This window comes from Penicillium arizonense, assembly GCF_001773325.1.
Source record: "Penicillium arizonense strain CBS 141311 chromosome Unknown PENARI_contig009, whole genome shotgun sequence".
Lineage (NCBI taxonomy): Eukaryota > Fungi > Ascomycota > Eurotiomycetes > Eurotiales > Aspergillaceae > Penicillium > Penicillium arizonense.
The window spans coordinates 723260-744073 of record NW_019173286.1 but is presented as its reverse complement, the minus strand read 5'-3'; the positions used below and the strand labels follow the sequence as shown (position 1 = coordinate 744073).

At 51.4% G+C, this 20814-nt stretch overlaps 8 protein-coding genes across 8 annotated transcripts; 4 read left to right on the top strand and 4 right to left on the bottom strand.

The window, feature by feature from the left end:
- Positions 1-410: 410 nt before the first annotated feature.
- PENARI_c009G08412 (ATP synthase subunit epsilon family protein) lies at positions 411-746 on the bottom strand (the record flags this gene model as incomplete). The annotated part of the gene is made up of 3 exons (XM_022631958.1): positions 411-485; positions 551-665; positions 715-746. 3 exons carry the CDS (start codon positions 744-746, stop codon positions 411-413), a joined length of 222 nt encoding a protein of 73 aa, XP_022488070.1.
- A 1827-nt stretch (positions 747-2573) lies between these two features.
- Positions 2574-4480, top strand: PENARI_c009G03607 (uncharacterized protein; the record flags this gene model as incomplete). Its single annotated transcript, XM_022631813.1, has 2 exons — positions 2574-2991; positions 3165-4480. The coding sequence occupies 2 exons, from the start codon at positions 2574-2576 to the stop codon at positions 4478-4480; spliced, it is 1734 nt and encodes a 577-aa protein (XP_022488260.1).
- A 1416-nt stretch (positions 4481-5896) lies between these two features.
- Positions 5897-7812, top strand: hsp60 (chaperone ATPase HSP60; the record flags this gene model as incomplete). Its single annotated transcript, XM_022631890.1, has 3 exons — positions 5897-6004; positions 6103-6244; positions 6296-7812. 3 exons carry the CDS (start codon positions 5897-5899, stop codon positions 7810-7812), a joined length of 1767 nt encoding a protein of 588 aa, XP_022488168.1.
- Positions 7813-8780: 968 nt separating this feature from the next.
- On the top strand, positions 8781-11914 carry PENARI_c009G10244 (uncharacterized protein; the record flags this gene model as incomplete). Its single annotated transcript, XM_022632011.1, has 2 exons — positions 8781-10333; positions 10414-11914. 2 exons carry the CDS (start codon positions 8781-8783, stop codon positions 11912-11914), a joined length of 3054 nt encoding a protein of 1017 aa, XP_022488290.1.
- A 595-nt stretch (positions 11915-12509) lies between these two features.
- On the top strand, positions 12510-13064 carry PENARI_c009G03985 (GNAT family N-acetyltransferase; the record flags this gene model as incomplete). The annotated part of the gene is made up of 1 exon (XM_022631823.1): positions 12510-13064. One exon carries the CDS (start codon positions 12510-12512, stop codon positions 13062-13064), a length of 555 nt encoding a protein of 184 aa, XP_022488385.1.
- A 733-nt stretch (positions 13065-13797) lies between these two features.
- PENARI_c009G01417 (TMEM14 family protein) lies at positions 13798-14253 on the bottom strand (the record flags this gene model as incomplete). Its single annotated transcript, XM_022631743.1, has 3 exons — positions 13798-13994; positions 14063-14155; positions 14217-14253. 3 exons carry the CDS (start codon positions 14251-14253, stop codon positions 13798-13800), a joined length of 327 nt encoding a protein of 108 aa, XP_022488326.1.
- A 672-nt stretch (positions 14254-14925) lies between these two features.
- On the bottom strand, positions 14926-18927 carry PENARI_c009G07101 (uncharacterized protein; the record flags this gene model as incomplete). Its single annotated transcript, XM_022631911.1, has 11 exons — positions 14926-15335; positions 15388-15491; positions 15542-15669; positions 15722-16090; positions 16146-16775; positions 16822-16830; positions 16887-17052; positions 17107-17337; positions 17422-18527; positions 18576-18786; positions 18833-18927. The coding sequence occupies 11 exons, from the start codon at positions 18925-18927 to the stop codon at positions 14926-14928; spliced, it is 3459 nt and encodes a 1152-aa protein (XP_022488188.1).
- Positions 18928-19216: 289 nt separating this feature from the next.
- On the bottom strand, positions 19217-20498 carry PENARI_c009G02334 (putative mitochondrial carrier protein; the record flags this gene model as incomplete). Its single annotated transcript, XM_022631778.1, has 2 exons — positions 19217-20328; positions 20375-20498. The coding sequence occupies 2 exons, from the start codon at positions 20496-20498 to the stop codon at positions 19217-19219; spliced, it is 1236 nt and encodes a 411-aa protein (XP_022488209.1).
- Between the last annotated feature and the right edge of the window lie 316 nt (positions 20499-20814).

The following is a 20814-nucleotide window of genomic DNA, read 5'->3' as shown; positions in this document are numbered from 1 at the left end:
CCAAGGACCTGCAGTCCACTGGCGAATTATCCTCGCGTGGACAATGATTTTAAGCTCCGCAGGACGGGTTCGAGGTAATTCGGCGAATCGAGGGGGAGGGCGGGGGACTGTGAGCGGAGGAAAAAGCGATTCGGGCAGTCGATAACCGGGCCCCTATGGTGACGTGCGACATCAAACCCATCACACTTCGGGCAGTATATGAATATCTTACGGAAACTATGTGACGAATTATACATCGTATAAAAACAAAGACGAGTGCGATTTCTAGGCTCTGCCCAACCAGACAGACCGGTATTGCTACACATGTACATTTCAATGCCTCTCCGGGCCCAAAACTGGCCCAAGTCCGTCACACTCGAGCCATCCATCTCTCAAAAGCTCCATTCTCTCGGTTCACGGGCGAAGACAGCTTATTTCTCGGCGGCCTGGGCGAGGGCAGCGTCGTTGGCCTGGGCGAGCGAGCGAACCTCACCCTGCTTGCCGTTCTGTTCATAACATGAACTTGTTAGCTGTATTTCGGACCGAAATGGAGCTGAAGCAGTTCACTAACCTCCCACTTGGCGAAACGGAGGTCCATCTGGCCGCGGCGCTCAGATGCGAGGCGGGCCTCTTCCTTGAGAGAGCGGCGCACGGTGCGGGCGGCGATGGCCAGGTAGCGGTTGTAGCTAAAGTCCGAGTTAGCATTGAATTACGTGGGATGTCGTGGATCCATACGTCAAACCGGCGGCTTTCCAGGCAGCAGTCATTTTGAGGCGGGTGGGAGGTGAATGGATTGATTGAAGGGGGTAAAAACGGTTCGGGTGAGTTTGGAAACGTTCGACTCGGAGTATCGGGATGAGATCGATAATGCCGGTCCTCACCGCCCTTCAGATCACGTGCCCATGATGGGTCACGTGTTGGTGTGAGGGCGGCGTTACATATCTTCCGATCACCGCAAGGTCACCCGCTTGCCGAGCCCTAACGACTAACTTCGACTGTGCCTATACCTGTTTCAACAGCAATTGCCAACATAACCATGTCCAGAATAAGTATTTTTTCTTCGCATCGTAAACTAAATGACCCTCTGGTATGATACCGGGAAAAATTCAGAAGCTTTACTTATCTTGGCGGCGTTGCGTGACCAATATCATAATGCAGGTAGTTCCCGCGAGAAAAGCGTCGAAGTATAGCGGAACGTTCTATCAAAATAATCAACTTTCAGCACTCCAATCTGCCTGCTGGTTGCAATCCTCGACTAAAGTAACCATTCTGAGGGCCTGCAAAGCAAAAATTTTTGTTGAAAATGTAGTTCCAAAAGACGATTGCGAGATTCCGTTTACCTACTGCATCTCGCGGTGGGCACGAAAAGTTGTAGTCCGAGTCTGGGATACGCCTGAAGCATACGTGTTGAGCCTCGAGGTCGAACGTCCCCGTACCCAAGCTCGCTCGAAGCAAATATTGCAGAGACCGCCCTCACATCTGGTCAGCTTTTTTGAAAGTGCTCGACCTACCCCCCCCGACATAAATCCCATCGACCCAAAACTTTCTCACTCTCCTTTCTCTTCCTCTCACCCTTCACCATCCCCACGCGTTCTGGGTACACGCGTCCCCTTCCTTTCGACGTACACACCGTCGATCGCCTTCAAGCTTCAAGCAACAGGTAAGTTGCATTCATCTCCTCAAGATCTCGTGAAGCCCATCATCCACCATTCATCATCACCATCCTCCTGCTCTTTGGCATCGTCACATCTTGCACATCGGTATCACAACGATCTGTTGATCACGCTGTCGATGGCAAGTATGTTGGCTTGCTCGTGGCAGTCAGGCATGGCTACCACGTGTAGACCTTGCTGTCGCTGTCCATTGCACCCTTCTCCCATTGCATGTTCGAGATCTCACACATTCACCATCGCAAATTGCACGTGCTTCCCCATCCGCATCTACCCCAGCCCAAGATCAGCTAGCAGTCTCTGCAAGCCTGTGGTCAAACATTCAGTCGCAATTCCCAGTCACGGGCAAGCGCTCTGCACGAGCTCATGGCGGGGTATTTTGATGGCCGATCCCTGGAGTTTCAAGCCCACATTGCCAAAGACCCTACATTGTTCCAGCGTTCACGCTGAGCCTCATAAGCTTGCATACTTTCACTGGTTGTTCGGGCTGTCTTTCGGCGGTCAGGCAAACAAGCTTGAGACCCTGCACTTCGTTCACTGTGCCACTGTCTGGGCAGCTTCATGGTATACTCCAGCGGCACATTGGAAGCTTTCAAGTCATCATTGCTTTGGGACCTTGCTATCCTTGCTGTTCTGTTTCCTGTGGCTGGCAAATGGTTGGCATGAGCTTGAATAAGCTCTGCATCAATGGCGCGTCACCTATTAGGCTCATTCTGTGCCTTCTGGTGCCGCTGGCGTTGTTTGGCCTGTTCATGGGATGATTGCACTTTTTGTTGGATGTCCGATCGTAACTGCGATTGTGGCCATGTTCCTTTGACCCCATACTTCCCCACACATTCACCATACATCCCGTTTGATCCTTTCATGAACAATTGCTAACAATGGCTGCTGGCATCAGATTGAATCCGAGAATCACCGCCCATCATGGCTGGCGGAAAGAAGAAGAAAGCCGCCGACAAGAAGAAGGCTGAGGCCGACAACAGGGCCGAGGCCGATCGACTTCGCCTCCAACGCCAAACTGCGACTGCCGCTGCCATGCAACAGGCCACTGCCCGGGCTCTGCAAACCCGACAGGCTACGCGGGCTCAGCTGGCGAATTCTAATCAGGCTCAGCCAATTCAACAGGCTCAGCAGATTCAGCAGCCTCAGATGGCTCGACCCCCTATCAAGCAGGAATCCGACGTCGACGAGTCCACAGAGGCCGAGGAGTCCCCTCTGAATGATGATGCGGACAGTACCGATGAGGAGAGTGACTGGGATGGCGAGGAGCAGGAGGGCGATGCTCCTCCCGGCCCCAAGGCTCGCCCAAACCGCAAGAACCGGGGTCTGGTCAGATGGTCTGGTATGTATTATTTCTTTTGTGTCGCTTTTCAGTTAGGTTGCTTTCCTGTATTATTGCCGGTGTTGTCGATCCGGATTTATGCATGTGAGGGAATCCGCATGCACCGAAAATCTGCGCGTGTTGTTTTGATGGAAAGACGTTGTGAACTTGGGCTGACTCTTTGATCTGAACAGACGACGTCGATATCCACCTCCTCCTGTGCGTGACTTACATTTGCCAGAAGGACAAGGTCAAGCTGCCGTGGAAGAACATTGCCAAGAAGATGTGTGAGCAAGTTCCTCACACCACCATGGGAGCCATTAGCCAGCACCTCTCCAAGATTCGCATATTGCGCCGTGGAGGATCTCTGGAACCTCCTAGTCCCATCCGCAAGACAAAGAATGGTGGCAGCACTACTGAGCGATCCGAGACCATGACTCCTAAGCAGGCGAACAAGAAGTCCAACAAGCGTGCCCATGATGCTACTCCCGAGACTCCCAAGAAGCGTGGAAAGCCTGGCAAGAAGTCTTCCGCCGATGCCAAGAACGCCGTCAAGGGTTCTACTTCTACTTCCCGCCGTGCTGCGTCCAACGCCGACGGACGCAATGCAAACACTAGGTTAGTCAACTCCTCTGATCGTCCTGAGAACAACTTCAAAGAGACTAGCCCTGAAGCTGGGGAGAAACTGTTGTGTGCAGGTGCTGCCTGGCTACGCAGTTTCAGTTCTGATGCAGATAACGAGGATGAAGAAGATGAATTTGTGAACAATGCTAATGGTTATATCAACGACAGTGAGGTTACCGGAACCACCACCCAGTCCAACATCGTTCGTCTGCGTGTGCCCAGCATCGCCGCAGCCAGCACTGATTCCCATCCCGTCAACGACCATGGTTCTGCCCGTATTTCTGCCAGTCAGTTTGCCTCCGGCGCTGCTCATATCCCTGCCAGTCAGTGGGCTTCCGGCCTTACTCCTGCCACTCACGCTACTGCTACTCCTGGTCGTGTTATCATTGGCGGTTATTATCCTGGATACGGCAACTTGGGCAACGACAGCCTCTTGAGCCAGCAGGCTACGCCTGTTTCTCAGGGCGCCGTGCACCTTGGCCTTTATCCCGCCGCCTGGTCTCCTTCTCTTGGTACTTCCGCTCCATCTGAGAACCGCTACGCAGTTGAGCACCCCTATGCTCCTGCCGCCTCTTCCGCGCCTGGCTCTTGGGCTGACCCAAACTCCACTAACGCCTGGATGCCTTGGGACTACGCCCCACGCCCCTCCCTTGGTCCCGACGCGTGGCTTCCGTTCGTGGCGCAGCGCGATGCGCATCGGTACCCGTCCGCTAACGAGCTAGCTCTCCGCGCTGAGGATGAGCTGGTCTCGACCTTGGGCCCCCGCCGCCCTGTGGTGCGCCCCGCGGAGGAGATTACTTGGAAGCAGGAGGATGAGGAGGACTACTCGGTACCCTCGCCCTCCCACTGCAAGTGGTTTGTGCCCGAGGGGGAGAACCAGGAGTAATTTCTCTGCCCAAACTCTCGGCGTGGTGGACTTCGGTCCAATTTCAGTTTTCAGAGGACTGCGGTCCTATTTTTGTTATTCTTATCTGACGCCCGGTCTAGCTGCCACCCGGTGAGGGTGTGGCAAACCCTGATCGGGTGGGCTTTCTATCATCAAATCTGTATCTACCATTGGACCCCTTCGGGGGCCGTGAGATAGGGCTTCGTGCTCGGCGCCTAATAGGGGCTTCGTGCCCGCGCCAAATGGTATTTCCAAAAATTGATTTCCCCGTCCCAAGTCGTAGTATCGTAGAACTGATCTAGTGGCCGCTCATTAGCATGGTCGCAACTAAGCGGGGAGTAACGCAATTCCAAGAACTGTAGCCGTTTCATCTGCATGACTTACCTGCTTGGCGACGTTAGATAGTACATGCGGTTCTGCGGTTGTTGGTATACCCAGACTTTGGTAGGCTTTCGGCTCACATATTGGATTAGTAGGTACATTGTGGTCGAGCAATTGTTAGCCTTGTAATACTAGAACTAAGATCGGTAGTGATTCCGAGCTGATTTCGAGCTGAGCCGAAATTCAGCCGCATTCAAGGCCAAGAGCTGTACATATGAAGCATAAAATCTAGACGCAATCCACGTGCGGGGAATATTCGATGTTCCAGTTGGCTTGATCCTGATCCTTTGTGGAAAAATTGGCGGGCGAGCTCCCAACTTATATACATATATCCTGCGGTCCAATCAGTCAAACCTTTCATTCAGTATCTGCATAAGTACCGGTGTACAGCCACCTGTTTGTGTGACTCAATTTATGGTTTACCACAAACATATAACCCTGGGCTTCAATGCATGTACTATGAAAGTGTTTGGTGCCGGTCTAGGATATTCAAACGGTTTTGGCTTGATTAGAAAGATCATACAAAGGAAGATAAATGAAAAGTCCATTGGAAATATCCTTAAAACACATTGGAGGCATTTACATAGTTGACAATGGGACATCAGTATATATTGCCGCACAGAGTAGTTTGTATAGGCCGAAAGCCGGAGTACGTTCCCGAGATATATAATTTGCGAACATGAAGGATATAAGCAGTTTGATGATTATAGCGCAATACATATGATACAATCAAAATTAGAAGAGCATTCTGATCTCCTCCGGTCTCTTCACCTACTCCCTATATAATCTACTATATTTATGTCTACTACATCTGCAATTTTCTACTGCCGTTCTCCCGAGATACCCTCGGACATCACGTGATGTTCTAGCTGTTTCTTCCGCCAAGCTCTGGGGATCCGGGAAAATTTTCGAGACTTTGGCTTCATCTCTCCCCAGCTTTCTTCTCTTCTTCCATCTCCTCCCAACCCCATACTTCTCCTGGGTTGTTTTCATATTTCTCTCTCCCTTAGTTCCTTTTAATCTGTTTCCATAGCCATGCAGCGCGCTCTCTCCGCCCGGACTTCTGTCCTCTCGGCCGCTTCCAAGCGCGCCCCTTTCGCCCGCTCGACTCTCAACCTCCAGCAGCAGCGTTTTGCTCACAAGGTGCGTTCAATTGGGATGGAAGTTCCACCAATTCCGTTGGTCGGCTTGTCTTCCGTCAATCCCGGAGTCATTTACCGTACCTTGCTAACAACAACCAGGAGCTCAAGTTCGGTGTTGAGGCTCGTGCCAGCCTTCTCAAGGGTGTCGACACTCTTGCTAAGGCTGTTACCTCCACACTCGGTCCCAAGGGTCGCAATGTCCTCATTGACTCCCCCTACGGATCCCCTAAGATTACCAAGGGTAAGGATTTCGTTTCCGACCATCATACATCTAACGACTAACAAACCACAGACGGTGTGACCGTCGCTAAGGCTATCGTGCTTCAGGACAAGTTCGAGAACCTCGGTGCCCGCCTCCTCCAGGATGTCGCCTCCAAGACCAACGAGCTTGCTGGTGACGGTACCACCACCGCCACCGTCCTTGCCCGTGCCATCTTCTCCGAGACCGTCAAGAACGTCGCCGCCGGCTGCAACCCTATGGATCTCCGCCGCGGTATCCAGGCTGCCGTTGAGGCCGTTGTCGACTACCTCCAGGCTAACAAGCGCCCCATCACCACTGGTGAGGAGATTGCCCAGGTGGCTACCATCTCTGCCAACGGTGACACCCACGTCGGTAAGCTCATCTCCACCGCCATGGAGAAGGTGGGCAAGGAGGGTGTCATCACCGTCAAGGAGGGCAAGACCCTGGAGGACGAGCTCGAGGTTACCGAGGGTATGCGCTTCGACCGCGGCTACACCTCCCCCTACTTCATTACCGATCCCAAGTCCCAGAAGGTCGAGTTCGAGAAGCCCCTGATCCTCCTCTCCGAGAAGAAGATCTCCGCTGTCCAGGACATCCTCCCCGCCCTTGAGGCCTCCACCACTCTCCGCCGCCCTCTGGTCATCATCGCCGAGGACATTGAGGGTGAGGCTCTCGCTGTCTGCATCCTGAACAAGCTCCGTGGTCAGCTCCAGGTCGCCGCCGTCAAGGCCCCCGGCTTCGGTGACAACCGCAAGAGCATCCTTGGTGATCTCGCTGTTCTCACCAACGGAACTGTCTTCACCGATGAGCTCGACATCAAGCTCGAGAAGCTCACCCCCGACATGCTCGGCTCCACTGGAGCTATCACCATCACCAAGGAGGACACCATCATCCTCAACGGCGAGGGCAGCAAGGACAACATTACCCAGCGCTGCGAGCAGATCCGTGGTGTCATGGCTGACCCCACCACCTCCGAGTACGAGAAGGAGAAGCTCCAGGAGCGTCTCGCTAAGCTCTCCGGCGGTGTTGCCGTCATCAAGGTCGGCGGTGCCTCGGAGGTTGAGGTCGGCGAGAAGAAGGACCGTGTCGTTGACGCCCTGAACGCCACCCGCGCTGCCGTTGAGGAGGGTATCCTCCCCGGTGGTGGTACCGCTCTCCTCAAGGCCTCCGCCAACGGTCTCGGTAACGTCAAGCCCGCCAACTTCGACCAGCAGCTCGGTGTCAGCATCATCAAGAGCGCCATCACCCGCCCCGCTCGCACCATCGTTGAGAACGCTGGTCTCGAAGGCTCCGTCATTGTCGGCAAGTTGACTGACGAGTACGCCAAGGACTTCAACCGCGGCTACGACAGCTCCAAGAGTGAGTACGTTGACATGATCGCTGCCGGTATCGTCGACCCCCTGAAGGTCGTCCGCACCGCTCTGGTTGACGCCAGCGGTGTCGCCTCCCTCCTCGGTACCACCGAGGTCGCCATTGTCGAGGCCCCTGAGGAGAAGGGCCCCGCCGCCCCTGGCGGTGGCATGGGTGGTATGGGCGGCATGGGCGGCATGGGCGGCGGCATGTTCTAAAGCCCCTGACCTTTCCCCCATCCTCCCCTGAAGAATTACCATCGAGCGTCTTTGCATCGTAGCCTGTTCTGATACTACTTGAATCTGTGTAATGTCTTTTCTTGTGTCTCTACTTGGTGTTGTTTCTTTTTTGCCTTTTTTCTATACCTGTATTCTCTTGGACTGTTCTCCCTCTCTCATCTCCCCTCTTGGAGCCTGACAAAAGAGTTCCACATCTGTACTATATCATGTATACCATCAATGAACTCCATCTGATGCAGTTCCATTACGAGTCCCTTGCAGTGCGCTCAAGTCCTGTCTCGATTGGCCGGAAGTAATTTCCGTCTGACACCCACGTAGCAGCAGCAAATCGTCTTGGCTTTCAGACTCGATCAGCAGGATCGACATGTGTTCCGAGATTGGCTCTAAGACCCTCAAATGTTATAGATCGCAAATGTTCAACATTCAAATTCCTCCCCATGAAGCCTACGAAGCCCGTGAAGTCTACGAAGTCTGGTGCCGCGTCATCCCATTGGCCGATAAAATCGGCTATTTGAACCAAATGATCCCGTGCAGCAAGCCATTGCGCCCATTCGAGTCTAGACCGAAAACACCGGTATGAGGGGGAACTGCGCTATGTTAACAATGTGAACATGTCTTCCGACAGGAAAATAAGGACCAGACTAGTGAAGCTACCTGACACGGGTGGGTACGGGGGAATCTTGGAATCTTGTCCTTTCCTTCTTCCTTCTTCCCGTATCCTTCACTTTCCCGATCTCTCCCTCTGAAACTGCAACTGGTAATGCATAAAGTGCCTGGGATTCTACATTGCTGGCCAAGCAACATTACCTGTGTGGTCCATACCATCCCGTACAAGCCATCCCCGTCCAGTCCAACAGTCCCAGTCCCATCGCTAATCCTCACTAGCCGCATTACATGAAAACACAGCAGACCAAAACCAAACCTCCAACCCAGCCTCGATCGCCACGATGGCAACCCTGGTGGACATGGCGCGGCCGGCACTGGTTAGCGACGCAGATCTGATGCAAGCCCGTGCGGCCCTGCAACACCAACAAAGTCCCGAGATCTCCGTCCCACGGGAATTCATCTCCCTAATCGTCGACGAACTCATCTACCGTCGCGAATCCCATTCCTCCATCGCAGCCACCGAACACGAATGTACACACCTCCGCAACGAACTCCGCAAACACACCCACATCAATGAAGCGTTCCAGAAGGAACTGCGGGAGATCGGCGAGATCATCACGCAGGTTGCGCATGGTGATTTGTCGCAGCGGGCTCGCATGCATCCGCTTGAGATGTCGCCTGACATTGGTACCTTCAAGCAGACGATTAATACCATGATGGATCAGTTGCAGGTGTTTAGTCAGGAGGTTTCGAAGGTGGCTAGGGAGGTTGGGACTGAGGGTGTGCTTGGTGGTCAGGCGAAGATTGAGGGTATTCAGGGCATTTGGCATGAGCTTACTGTCAATGTTAATGCCATGGCCAACAATCTTACTACTCAGGTGAGGGATATCACTACTGTCACGACGGCGGTTGCCAAGGGTGATCTGCAGCGTAAGGTGCAGGCGGATTGTAAGGGTGAGATCTTGTTGTTGAAGAATATTATCAATTCAATGGTTGATCAGCTAAGGGAGTTTGCGTTTGAGGTTAGTCGTGTTGCGAGAGAGGTTGGGTCGGATGGTGTGCTTGGTGGTCAGGCTGTTGTGCATGGTGTCGAGGGGACTTGGAAAAACCTCACCGACAATGTGAATCGTATGGCAATGAATCTTACGCAGCAGGTTCGTGAGATTGCCGATGTGACTACCGCTGTTGCTCGTGGTGATCTTACGAAGAAGGTTACTGCCGATGCTAAGGGCGAGATTTTGGATCTGAAGCTTACGATCAATGCGATGGTCGACCGGCTGAATCAGTTCGCGTTTGAGGTTAGCCGTGTTGCACGCGAAGTTGGTACGGACGGCACACTTGGTGGCCAGGCGCAGGTCGAGAATGTTGAAGGTCGCTGGCGAGACTTGACCGATAATGTCAACACCATGGCTCAGAACCTCACGTTCCAGGTGCGACAAATTTCAAATGTCACCCAGGCCATTGCTCGTGGCGACCTGAGTACCAAGATTGAAGTCCACGCCCAGGGTGAAATTTTGACATTGAAAGAAACAATCAACAGCATGGTGGATGGCTTAGGAGGGTTTGCACAGGAACTCAAAGGCGTCGCGAGGGACGTGGGAGTCCGTGGAAAACTCGGTGGACAGGCAAATGTTGCTGGGTCGCATGGAATCTGGAGGTCGATCAGTGAAGACGTCAATACCATGGCTGATAATCTGACCTCACAGGTTCGTGCCTTTGGAGAGATTACCGAGGCGGCGATGAGTGGTGATTTTACCAAATTGATAACTGTCTCGGCTTCAGGTGAGATGGACGACTTGAAACAAAAGATCAATAAGATGATTTCGAGTTTGCGGGATAGCATTCAGCGCAATACTGCTGCGCGTGAAGCGGCCGAGTTGGCGAATCGGAGCAAGTCTGAATTCCTGGCAAATATGAGGCAAGTCAAGACTTTGCTGAATTGTGATGTGTTCACCCATGCTAACTGCCATATAGTCATGAGATCAGGACTCCAATGAACGGCATTATCGGACTCTCAAGCTTGGCACTGGACACCGACGAACTCCAAGCCTCTGTGAGAGAAACACTCAAGATGGTCCATGGTCTCGCCATCAGCTTGTTGACTATCATTGATGATATTCTCGACATTTCTAAAATCGAGGCAAATCATATGATGATCGAAAAGATGCCTTTTAGCCTGGGGTCCACTGTGTTTAGCGTATTGAAAGCTCTCACCGTGGAAACCAACGAGAAAGCATTGGGTCTGGTGTACACAGTCGACGGAGAGGTCCCCGATTTCCTCATTGGAGATGCATATCGATTGCGTCAGGTTATGCTCAACCTCGTCAATAATGCCATCAAATTCACCGACAACGGTGATATCAAAGTGGCCATCAAGCGAGTGGACGACAGCCTATGCGAACCCGATGAGACAGCATTCCAATTCTCAGTCTGTGATCCCGGAATCGGCATCGAAGAGAGCAAACTCGGCCTCATCTTCGATAAGTTCCAACAGGCAGACGGATCAATGACTCGGCGGTTTGGCGGAACAGGCCTCGGCCTCGCCATCTCAAAACGCCTAGTCTCCCTTATGGGCGGAGATATCTGGGTGACATCAACCGTAGACAAAGGCAGTACATTCTCCTTTACCTGTCGAGTGAAAGTCGCACCACCTCCACCAAGCTTCTCAGAGCAACTCCTCCCACATCGTGGCCGACGTGTTCTCTTCCTCGACCACGGTCTCGCCCGGAGCTTCCCAATCGCCCAGCTCCTAATGGAACTCGGCCTGGATCCGCTCATCGTCACGGAAGAGCAGCTAGAAAATGGCCAATTCCAAAGCGAATGGGGCGGTTCCTTCGACGCTATCCTCATCGAAAACCTCGAAATCGCAGCAAAGCTCCGCGCCCACTCAACCTTCCAACCAATCCCACTAGTCATAACAGCCCAAAACGTCACCCTCACCCTCCGTACAGCCGGCGAGCTAGGCATAGCCTCCTACATAACAGTCCCCTGCCGACCAATCGACCTCTGGAACGGAATTCTCCCAGCTTTAGGAAACCGCTCAACCCGCACCCCATCAGGATACACACGCTCACTAGCAATCCTCCTAGCAGAAGACAACGACGTGAACCAGAAGGTGGCGGTCCGCATCCTGGAAAAATTCAACCACAACGTCACAGTCGTTGAAAATGGTCTGCAGGCTGTCAATGAGGTCAAGCAACATCGCTACGATGTTATTCTCATGGACGTCCAGATGCCTGTCATGGGCGGGTTTGAGGCTACCGGCAATATCCGACACTATGAGAAGGTGAACGCCTTGCCACGGACGCCTATTATTGCGTTGACCGCGCATGCTATGCTTGGGGATCGGGATAAGTGTATCCGGGCCGGTATGGATGATTATCTTTCCAAGCCGTTGGATGCCAGTCGCATGATGCAGACCATTCTTAAGTGCTCTGCGATGAATCTTGCGTCTTTGCCCGTTATTGAGGGGTGAGGATTTGTCTGTTCTGCTGTTTGTGTTCTTGATCTTCTCTTCGACACACCCATTCCTTTCATCTCTCAGGTCCCTGGATCTACGTTTCTCATTTCTCTCTTTTGTGTTCAAATACCCCCATCATTAAATATTTGCCTATCAGGTTTGTGCTACCAATACTGTTTGTGTATTTCCAATTTTTTTTTTTTTTTCTCTCTACTTTATCATTTCGATTTGGTGTTTGCTTGGGATGCAGGAAGCAACTATAAACAGCCTGGCGTATGTGGTGCACTTCCAACCCCGAAAACATATCTCCAGCAGTACACGAGACATCTGCGTTCAATGCTATGATTTATTTCTCAAAAAAACCAATTTTCTCAATCCCTCTAGTTGTTGATATCAAGTGCCCTCGAAGTAAGCGCTAAAGCTACACAAAAATCCCGCACCCGCCTTTCCCACGACATCCCGCCCTTACGATTACACCGTTGCATCGCGCCGTGAAGCCTACATAACTACACATAAATAGGAAATCCTGCACATATTTATCCTTATATAGCAGAGAGGGGAGAAAAAAAAACAAACACCCAAACCATCCCAACCCACCTAATCCACCAAAATGCAACTCCAATTCCGCACGGCAGCAACAGAAGATGCACCCCAACTCCAAACCCTAATCGAATCCGCCTTCCGCGCCCAAGACACCCGCCCAGGCTGGATAGACAATCTAGGGCTATCAGCAACATTCAGCATCTCAACCGAAGAAATAAAAACAGTCCTTACCAAACCCGACAGCGAAATGCTACTCGCATTCACAACCGACAATAACGAGACAAACCATGAAAACCTAGTCGGAACAATCAGCGTCTCGAAACGCGCGGGAGACATAGGCCGCCTCGCCCTGCTCGCTGTCAACCCGGCACATGCCGGCGGTGGTAGCGGGCGTCAGATCCTGGATTATGGGGAGGATTACTGTATTCGCGTTTGGGGCGTTGAGAGGCTTAGTTTGAATGCGCTTTCGGATCGTGTGCAGCTTATGGCTTGGTATGCTCGACGCGGGTATGTGGAGACGGGCGAGACGGCGCCTTTTCCTCGGGAGAAGTATCCGGAGTTGGAGTTGCCTGATGGGCTCTGTTTTGTTGAGTTTGAGAAGGGGGTTTCGAAGGGTGTTTGAGAGTTAGGAATGGTTTGGGATATGGTGTGGCGGTGGTAGTAGTGTGGTTTGTGGAGGCTTTGAAATTACATGTTTGGTTAGGAGTTTAAATCTTTTTGTTGTGAGGGATTCTCCTCATTTTGCTTGTTCGGAACTCTGGATTGATTGTCGGTTTGTAGTCTAAAAGGAAAATTTCTAGTGATTGATATCAAATGCCCTTTTTGTCAAAGATGACGGCAGTATAATGCAATAGCCCCGATGCAAAATCATTACTGACTCGATGATAGTACAGGGCTTTTGGTTGAATAAGGGCACTTCAACATTAACTCTCCGGATTTACCCTATCCATGTGGTTTCCATGGTATTCATAAAATGCTATCAATCCATATTCCAGCGCGCATGTATCAAAATTAAGAGCAGAGATTACTTGTTATCATGAATTGTTTCACACAACCAGAATACTCAAACGACCATGAAGCGGCCAATCGGTTGATCTCAAAGAAAAACGCTAGATCCTCTAGTTTGACGGAAGGAGTGATCCTAACGGTATAGAGCGTAAGCCTTCGGGGCTGCAATAGAAAGAAAGAAGGTTTGAACTCACCAAGATTGGCAATCCGTTCTTGGTTGCCTCCTCGGAATCCCTCGACCATCGACTAAACCGCTTCCGTTATGGCCGCACGACCTCCGTAAAGGATACCTGAAGGGTCCAGGCATCCGCGACCAGAATGCCAAATTTCGGTTGACATCGTAAATCCTAGACCCCAAATCGGAATTCTCTGACCTTCTTCTGGTAGTAGTACGATGCCAATAGGCCAGTGGCACCGAGTGCCAAAGGCACAGGGGCCTTAGCACCCGTTTTAATGATCCTAGGGATTGCAGAGCCCAGCAGGAGTACGCTGTTTCCCAAGGCAAGCTCGGTGCCGTAGTCACGGTTCTCTTTAATCAAATAACCTGGCGATTTGGTCAGCTTGGGTGGTCGATTGCTGCCTATAATGGCGTACTGCTTGATTCGTACTTACCGGAGTATGCATACGAGAGTCCGAGGCCAACACCTGCGATCAACGAGGGTGCTGAGCGGGTCCGCAGGTATCCAAAAACACCTCCTGCAGGCACTGTTTTTTGGTCATGTATAATCAGTAACTTGCACTCATTCCACGCACCGGGATGGCTTACGGAGAGCGGCAAGGGTAAATGAAGGATGTTCAGCCATAATGACAGAGACCTAACAAAGGAAGCGAGAGAGTTTGGGGTGACAACCTTCAATTCTGGTGTCAAGGTTCATTTAAGCATGCAACCGTCCGGAGGGATCCGGGGCTAACCCCCTGAGTGGTACACAGGGGGGCTAGTCCCAATGGAGCTGAGGCTCCATTCTCACCATAACCAATCAATATCATTGGCTACTCGACGTTGTATTACCCTCTCTCCCTTAGTCATCGGGCAGTGAATTGATCTATACCAAGGCATTGTGTGAATAGGTAGAACAATTATGGCGTCTAGTGGGTTTAGAACCGGGTCCGCCTATTGATCTAGCATGCATTACATTTATTGAAACGGAATATCTCTCAAAACCTTCCACCGCGCGCCCCCCTACTTACACTTGTTCTCACTCCATGCAGGCGTACTTCCAATATCGTGCCATCGGAGCGTCAGTTCACACACAGCCAGACCAGTTCCCTGAAAGATATCCTAAAGTCCGAGAGAGAGAGGCGATGGTAGCCACGGGGTAGAACTTTGGGGTTCACAGCAGCACCCACTATATGATTACCTAGGTAGATACACGTACCCAACTTATTCCATTAATAAACGAAGAATCAAAACATTACATAAAATACACAGGTATAAAACACCCACATAAGAAGACAACGAAAAATATGCATTCAAACTAAACTTCACCATTACCAGTCCTAATACCCTCCGAATGCCTCCCCGTCTTCTTTTCTCCCCAATTCCCCTTCCCGTTCCCCTTCCAAAGCCCATCCCCAAGCGCCCCAGACCCAATACCCAACCGATCCTCCTGCCATCTCTGCCAAATATCCTCATCAAGCTGCATATTTCTCCGCCCATACCCCAGATAATCATCAAACCGCTTCCTCAAACTCGAGTTCTCGGGAACAACCATATCAGGCATTCTATGCGTGATTGCCTCCCAATGCAGGACTGTTTTGACGGGGTGCAGAATAAATTCTTTGACCAGGCCTATGCTTATCTTATGGGATTTGGAGACTGCTTCGCGCAGGGTTTCGCTGAACGCTAGCAGGAGGGAGAGGAATATTATTGCGAAGGACGATGGTGCTGTGGATCTATGTTAATATAGGTATGGACTTGGGCTTGAAGTAATGCATACCTGCTATCTTGAGCATCTGGCCTAGTGTCAGGTTTGTAGCCTCCCCGCTCCATTCTCGGGCGTTTATGCCGAAGAGGGAGGTGAAGAACGATAGTGGGAGGAATCTTGGTTTGTTAGATTCCTTGCGGTGCTCCAGGTGAAATAGTGGACTTACACCACAGAGAAAATTGTAAAGACCATTACTGCGCGCGACTGGGTCTGCGTAACTTCGGCCTGCCATCGTGCCATTTTGGCTTCGTCAACATTTGCCTGTTTTTGTTTGAGATCGAGGAGTGTTTCGACCTGATGGATTAGTACTTAGCATCGGAAAATCGATTGCGGGTATTAGACTCACTGCTTTCTGAGCTAGATGGCTATTTTCTTTCATCTCGCTAATCTGGGAACGATATTCGTCGATTCGACCTTGCGCTGTGTCGAGGAATACCTTGCCATATCCTCTACTGTCAAAGTACTTGATCATACTCTTGATAACAGTGTCTTGTTGATCGAGTAGCTTGAGTATGGTGGACAGCTCGTCCTCGATATCCCGTAGTTCAAGTAAAACAGATAGATCTTCGCGATTCCGTTTCGCAACCTGGCGTTCGCGGTAGTCTCGCTGAGCAGCTGTCATAATCTTGCCATCTTTAGTACGATCATGGTCCGCTGGACGATTAGTGAAGCCTCTATTGCGGAAGCGCTTGAAAGATTTCGTGACCGACTCAGTCTGCCCGTGTTAGCAAATACCAACAACATAGAAAACACCAGTCAAAAGAACCCACCAAAATACTAATCGACTCTTCAAAAATCCTCAGAACCTGCAAATCATGATGCAAAGTCTTATCCAAAAGAACAGTAACAGCATGCAACATAATAAGCGCTGCCAAATCACCAGCCGTCTCGAACCTCCTCGCCAAATCCCCGTTCAACTCGTTGTAAATACTACTATGCAAATTAGACTGCTCAAACAACTTCCCTTCAGAAGTCGTAGCCTCCTGATTCGGAAAGAAAGTAACAACAGTCTTCGAATCAACAATCCAAAGCCAAAGCTGATCAACCATCAACACATTTCCATCCATAAACTCCCCATACTCCGATTCATCGCCTTCATCCTGGGTTGACTGTAGATACTGTCTAAGTTGCTCGTCAATACGTGCTGGCCTGCGCGTTCGTTTCCATAGCATCTGGTCATCATCGCGCGCAATTGTTGAGCGGAGGTTCGGGTACCCGAATTGGTCAAGGGTGCGTCTGAAGTGGACTGGTGGCTCGCAGCCGAGGTACGTCCATATTAGTTGGGCCTCTAGGCTTGCTTTGGAGATTCGGCCTGGAACTGGGCGGGATCGGCCTTGTTGAAGTCGGTCTGCTACTACTTTCCGTCGTTGAATTAGGTTGCGATATGTGTCCCAGTGGAGCTGGCAGGTCAGTATCGAGTGAGGTGAGTGGTGGAGTGATACTCACATATGGAACCTGTGAGGTATTTGTTAGCATCGTTTTCGTATGCGGATAGTGATTCGTCAACATACATATAGAGCGAGTTGGGGATCATCTGCGGCGCCTGGGGTCCCCTGTAAAATATCCATTTGTCTCGAATGAATGCACGCCGGCCGGACAAAACGGGCATGAGGCTCAAGATGGCGGGCTCTGTTGAGCCGAAAATACCAATTTTTGTCATTGATGAATTTTCGGAGACTGCAAAGGATGGTTAGCGTCATGGGATCTTGTCAATAAAACCGCAGGTCTTACAAGTTGGGATCTTGGCTATCCTGGCACGCTCGTCGGATAACCTGTGACACCCAACCGGTATGGGTATAAGGAACATGAATCCAGACAAGTTTCTCGGTGTCAGGTTCAGGTCTATCAAAGCGTGGCACCGATCGAGGAATATCCGGTGCTTCTGCGTTTTGATTAATTCGGTCTCGAGTGGACATTGGAATCGTCAGGAATGCGGACTGCCTTGGCGGTGATGTGGAGCTTCTAATGATCGTGAGCTGAGGGTTATTTATACAAGCGAGAGCTTAATGTCTCCGAAGGATGGAAGGCCGCAGAGACTATACTTACGAGGCAGGCCGTGAACTACTCCCTTGAGAACTACTATCCGAAGCACTCCGCCGATGCGAATGCGAACGCGACCGCAGCGGAATAAGTCCTAAAGCCTTCGTGATTGAATTTTTTTGTTTGCGACCTGGCGGTGGACTTTCAGCTGGCGGACTCTCAAAATAACCATCCATAGCCGCTTCAGTAATATGAATTCTGGGCGATGGATGAGCTACATCTTCAAAGCTTTGACTGTACGGCAGGGGTGGACGCAACGTGCGTATTTCCTCATGGTGATCATGATGCTCAGCTGGGTCTGGTGCTGGGGCGATATATGAGGAGCGCGGACTGTCGAAGCTGCTGATGGATGAATCATCTAAGCCGCTGGGCTGGACTCGACCTAGTCTTTCTCGGAGACATGCTGATGGTCCTCGTGAGAGATAGTCTTCCAAAGAAACTTTGGTTGACCATAGTTTTAATGGACTTTCGTCACTGACGCCCAGCGCGGTATCTTCGAAGAAACCGTTGATTTGGACCATTACTTTCTTTTCTACGCCCAGCGGCGTATCTTCGTGTCTTGATATCTCCACTGCAATGGTTACAGCTCCCTTGAGCTCATTCAGGAATGTCTCCCGAGTTGAATCTTGTCCGTGGAATGTCGCCGTCCCTGCATGGTCTGTTGCCATGGGCACTTCTTTCTCATGCTCGATATCCAGTAATCCAGACCTAATAGAGGTAATGGGAACATGAAATTCCAGTACATTATTGGTCTCTGCGTCAATAACATGCATGGTCGAGTCAATAGTCTCGAGAAAAGACCAGACCTTCATATCAGCGGAAAGGGTCTTGAACTGGTTAGACAGATGCCATAGTCGTTCCTGGCGGGGACGGAACTGTTCTCTGAGAGCGTGGGGACTCTCGTGTTCCAGATGCAACACATGGCGGATACTGGCTGCATACTCCTCAGCGGAGAGATAGGTCGACCCCTGATGCGGTGTTGCAAAGAATGCGATGCCGTAGCAGCTCGTGAGGAGGGAACTCGGCTCGGCCCGTGATGCCAGGGCCAAGGCGGCTTTCACAACGAGGCCGCCGGTGCTGTGGCAGATGAGAAATATGGGCCGTCGGGGGCTCTATTTCGGTATGAGGATAAAGATCAAATATGGTCAAAGGGGGCATACATCATGTTTTCGCTCATTTAGGAGTTGGTTCAGCAGCTGTTGACCTAGAGAGTCGATTTTATCGTGTTCATTGAGTCCGCCATAGTTGTATAGAAGGACTCGAGCGCGAGGAAGATGTTGAAGCAATTCTGTGTCTAACCAGGATGATTTGGCACCATGGACTGTCCATGTCTTTCTATGATATGCGCCGATGGGTGGAACAGCGACGATGCTATAAACAGTTAGTTTGATATCCTCCGACCAATCCGTATACTTACTCTACGTTGGTTTCTCCCGCCACCGCAATATGCTCGAACCACGAGTGCCTGTTCTCTGTTGGGGGTCTCGAAGTCATAATGTTGTTTGAGGACATATTCATGAGAACTGCGGGGAATAAAAGGAAGCCAGGGGACTCTCAGCCTCATGGGGCCATGGCGGATGATCATCTGCGCCCCGATCACCCTCACCCGGTTGGCTGTGCTGTGCAGGGGGAGGAAACGAGTCAATAGAGATAGAGATGTCCATTAAGTATATGTACAGAAATGCGTCAAAATTTCCAGTAAAACCAAAAGCTCAAGTGCTACTCTATGAGCTATGTCGAAAAACGCCAAAGCGACCGTAAGATCACATGCAGTATTTTACAGGGTGCATACGCGCATATTTCATGCGTCAGAGAGTCGACGTTCGTTGACCTCCCGAGCCATGCGCTTTCCAAGCTCATAGGTCGAGATCATAATGGCGCAGGCTGGGGCAACTTTCAGGCATCGCGCCGTCCAGCCACGGAACAGACCGGCGGTACCTTCTTCACGGAAAATGTGCATGAGGAAATTGGGAAGGGAGAGCTGCTCGGGCGCTAGTTTGCCCGGGGATAGCGCCGGTCGCGGGGGGCCAGTGAGAGCCCCATCATCCAAGTGTCGAAATACTTGCTGTCGCGTCTTTCCGACATCAAAGGGTGTGGTAACAAATGCTGCCACCGAACCTGAAACAGCTCCAGAGATGAAGCTATCGAGGAAGGCTTGGGTTGTGGGCTCCTGTGGTCTGTCATCGGACTCCGCGAGGTGTGGGTAGCGTGCCGTGATCAGAGTCTTTTTCACCTCCTCGTATCCCCACCAATACAAGCCCGAGAAGGGTACGTCGCGCCACATTGTAAGCGTGAATCCGCGCCAGAGGGAGCTGTATCCCTTGGCTTGCGTCATGTGGTACAGATCCTGAATGGTGGTCTTGAAGTGGTTCGCACCCGTCCCCGGGGTCGCTTGCAGTCTCGTGCGGAACATTTCCAATGGGCTGGTTGCTGCCGCTGCCGCGACTCGAGCGATAGAGCCTGCCACTAATGGCGCGCCGCTTTCCCCGAGTCGCTGCTTGATGGGACTGCGATCATCCGTGCGCAGCCAGTCGTATCCAGCAAAATAGATGACATTGGCTGGAATTCCCATCATCAAAGTTGGGCTGAGTCCGCGCCATAGTGTTAATGTGCCTTCGTTGCGTGCGATCTTCCGTAGTCCGTCCAGAGTCGAGGTGAATGTTCGTCGCTGCGTTTCCTCGATCGCACAATCGATCGCTGGGTGCGGTGTACTGCCTACTGCAGTCGCATGGGGTCCGAGCATGCACATCTGGGCATCGTTTCCAATCCAGAATACTTCGCGGCAGCAAGAGGTAATGCCGAGGTTTGGGGGAAGGTTTTTCAAGGTTTGCGTGGTGTGGGAAGTGTATGGAGAAGTGTTGTGAATTTGGGATTGTGATTGTAGACGGACTCGGACGACATCGAGAGGTGTTACTGAAGCTGTTAGCCTTGAATAGTCACGGATTTGAAGCTCTCCTACCTAGTAACCCGGTCAAAATGTTACCCGCCGTCGCAGAGATCATCCGCTGGCCCACCGTGATATCGTCATTAGCGGAGGGCGTCTCTGGGGCCAGGGGTGATCCCGTCCCAGATGTAGCGGCCATTGTCGTAGATTCGTCAAACCGAGAGGTCCATGACGCCCCTAGAGAAGCGTTGATCTCGGTCTCAAACTCGGTAAGAGAACCTTGGCTTGGAACGTAATCCAATCCGATCGGCATCGACCTGTGAAAGAAAGAAAGAAAGAAAGACAGGGAAAATTGGAAACAGGAGCAAGAAACAAGAATAGACGATGCGTCACCGGGAAAGGGAAGTTTTTCGGGGTTTGACGGGTGGCGGCGGTCGGAGATAAGCTGTGACAACTTCCTTTCTGCAACTTTCGACAAAGAACGAAGAAGACTTCAATGGCGCTCTCGATGGGAT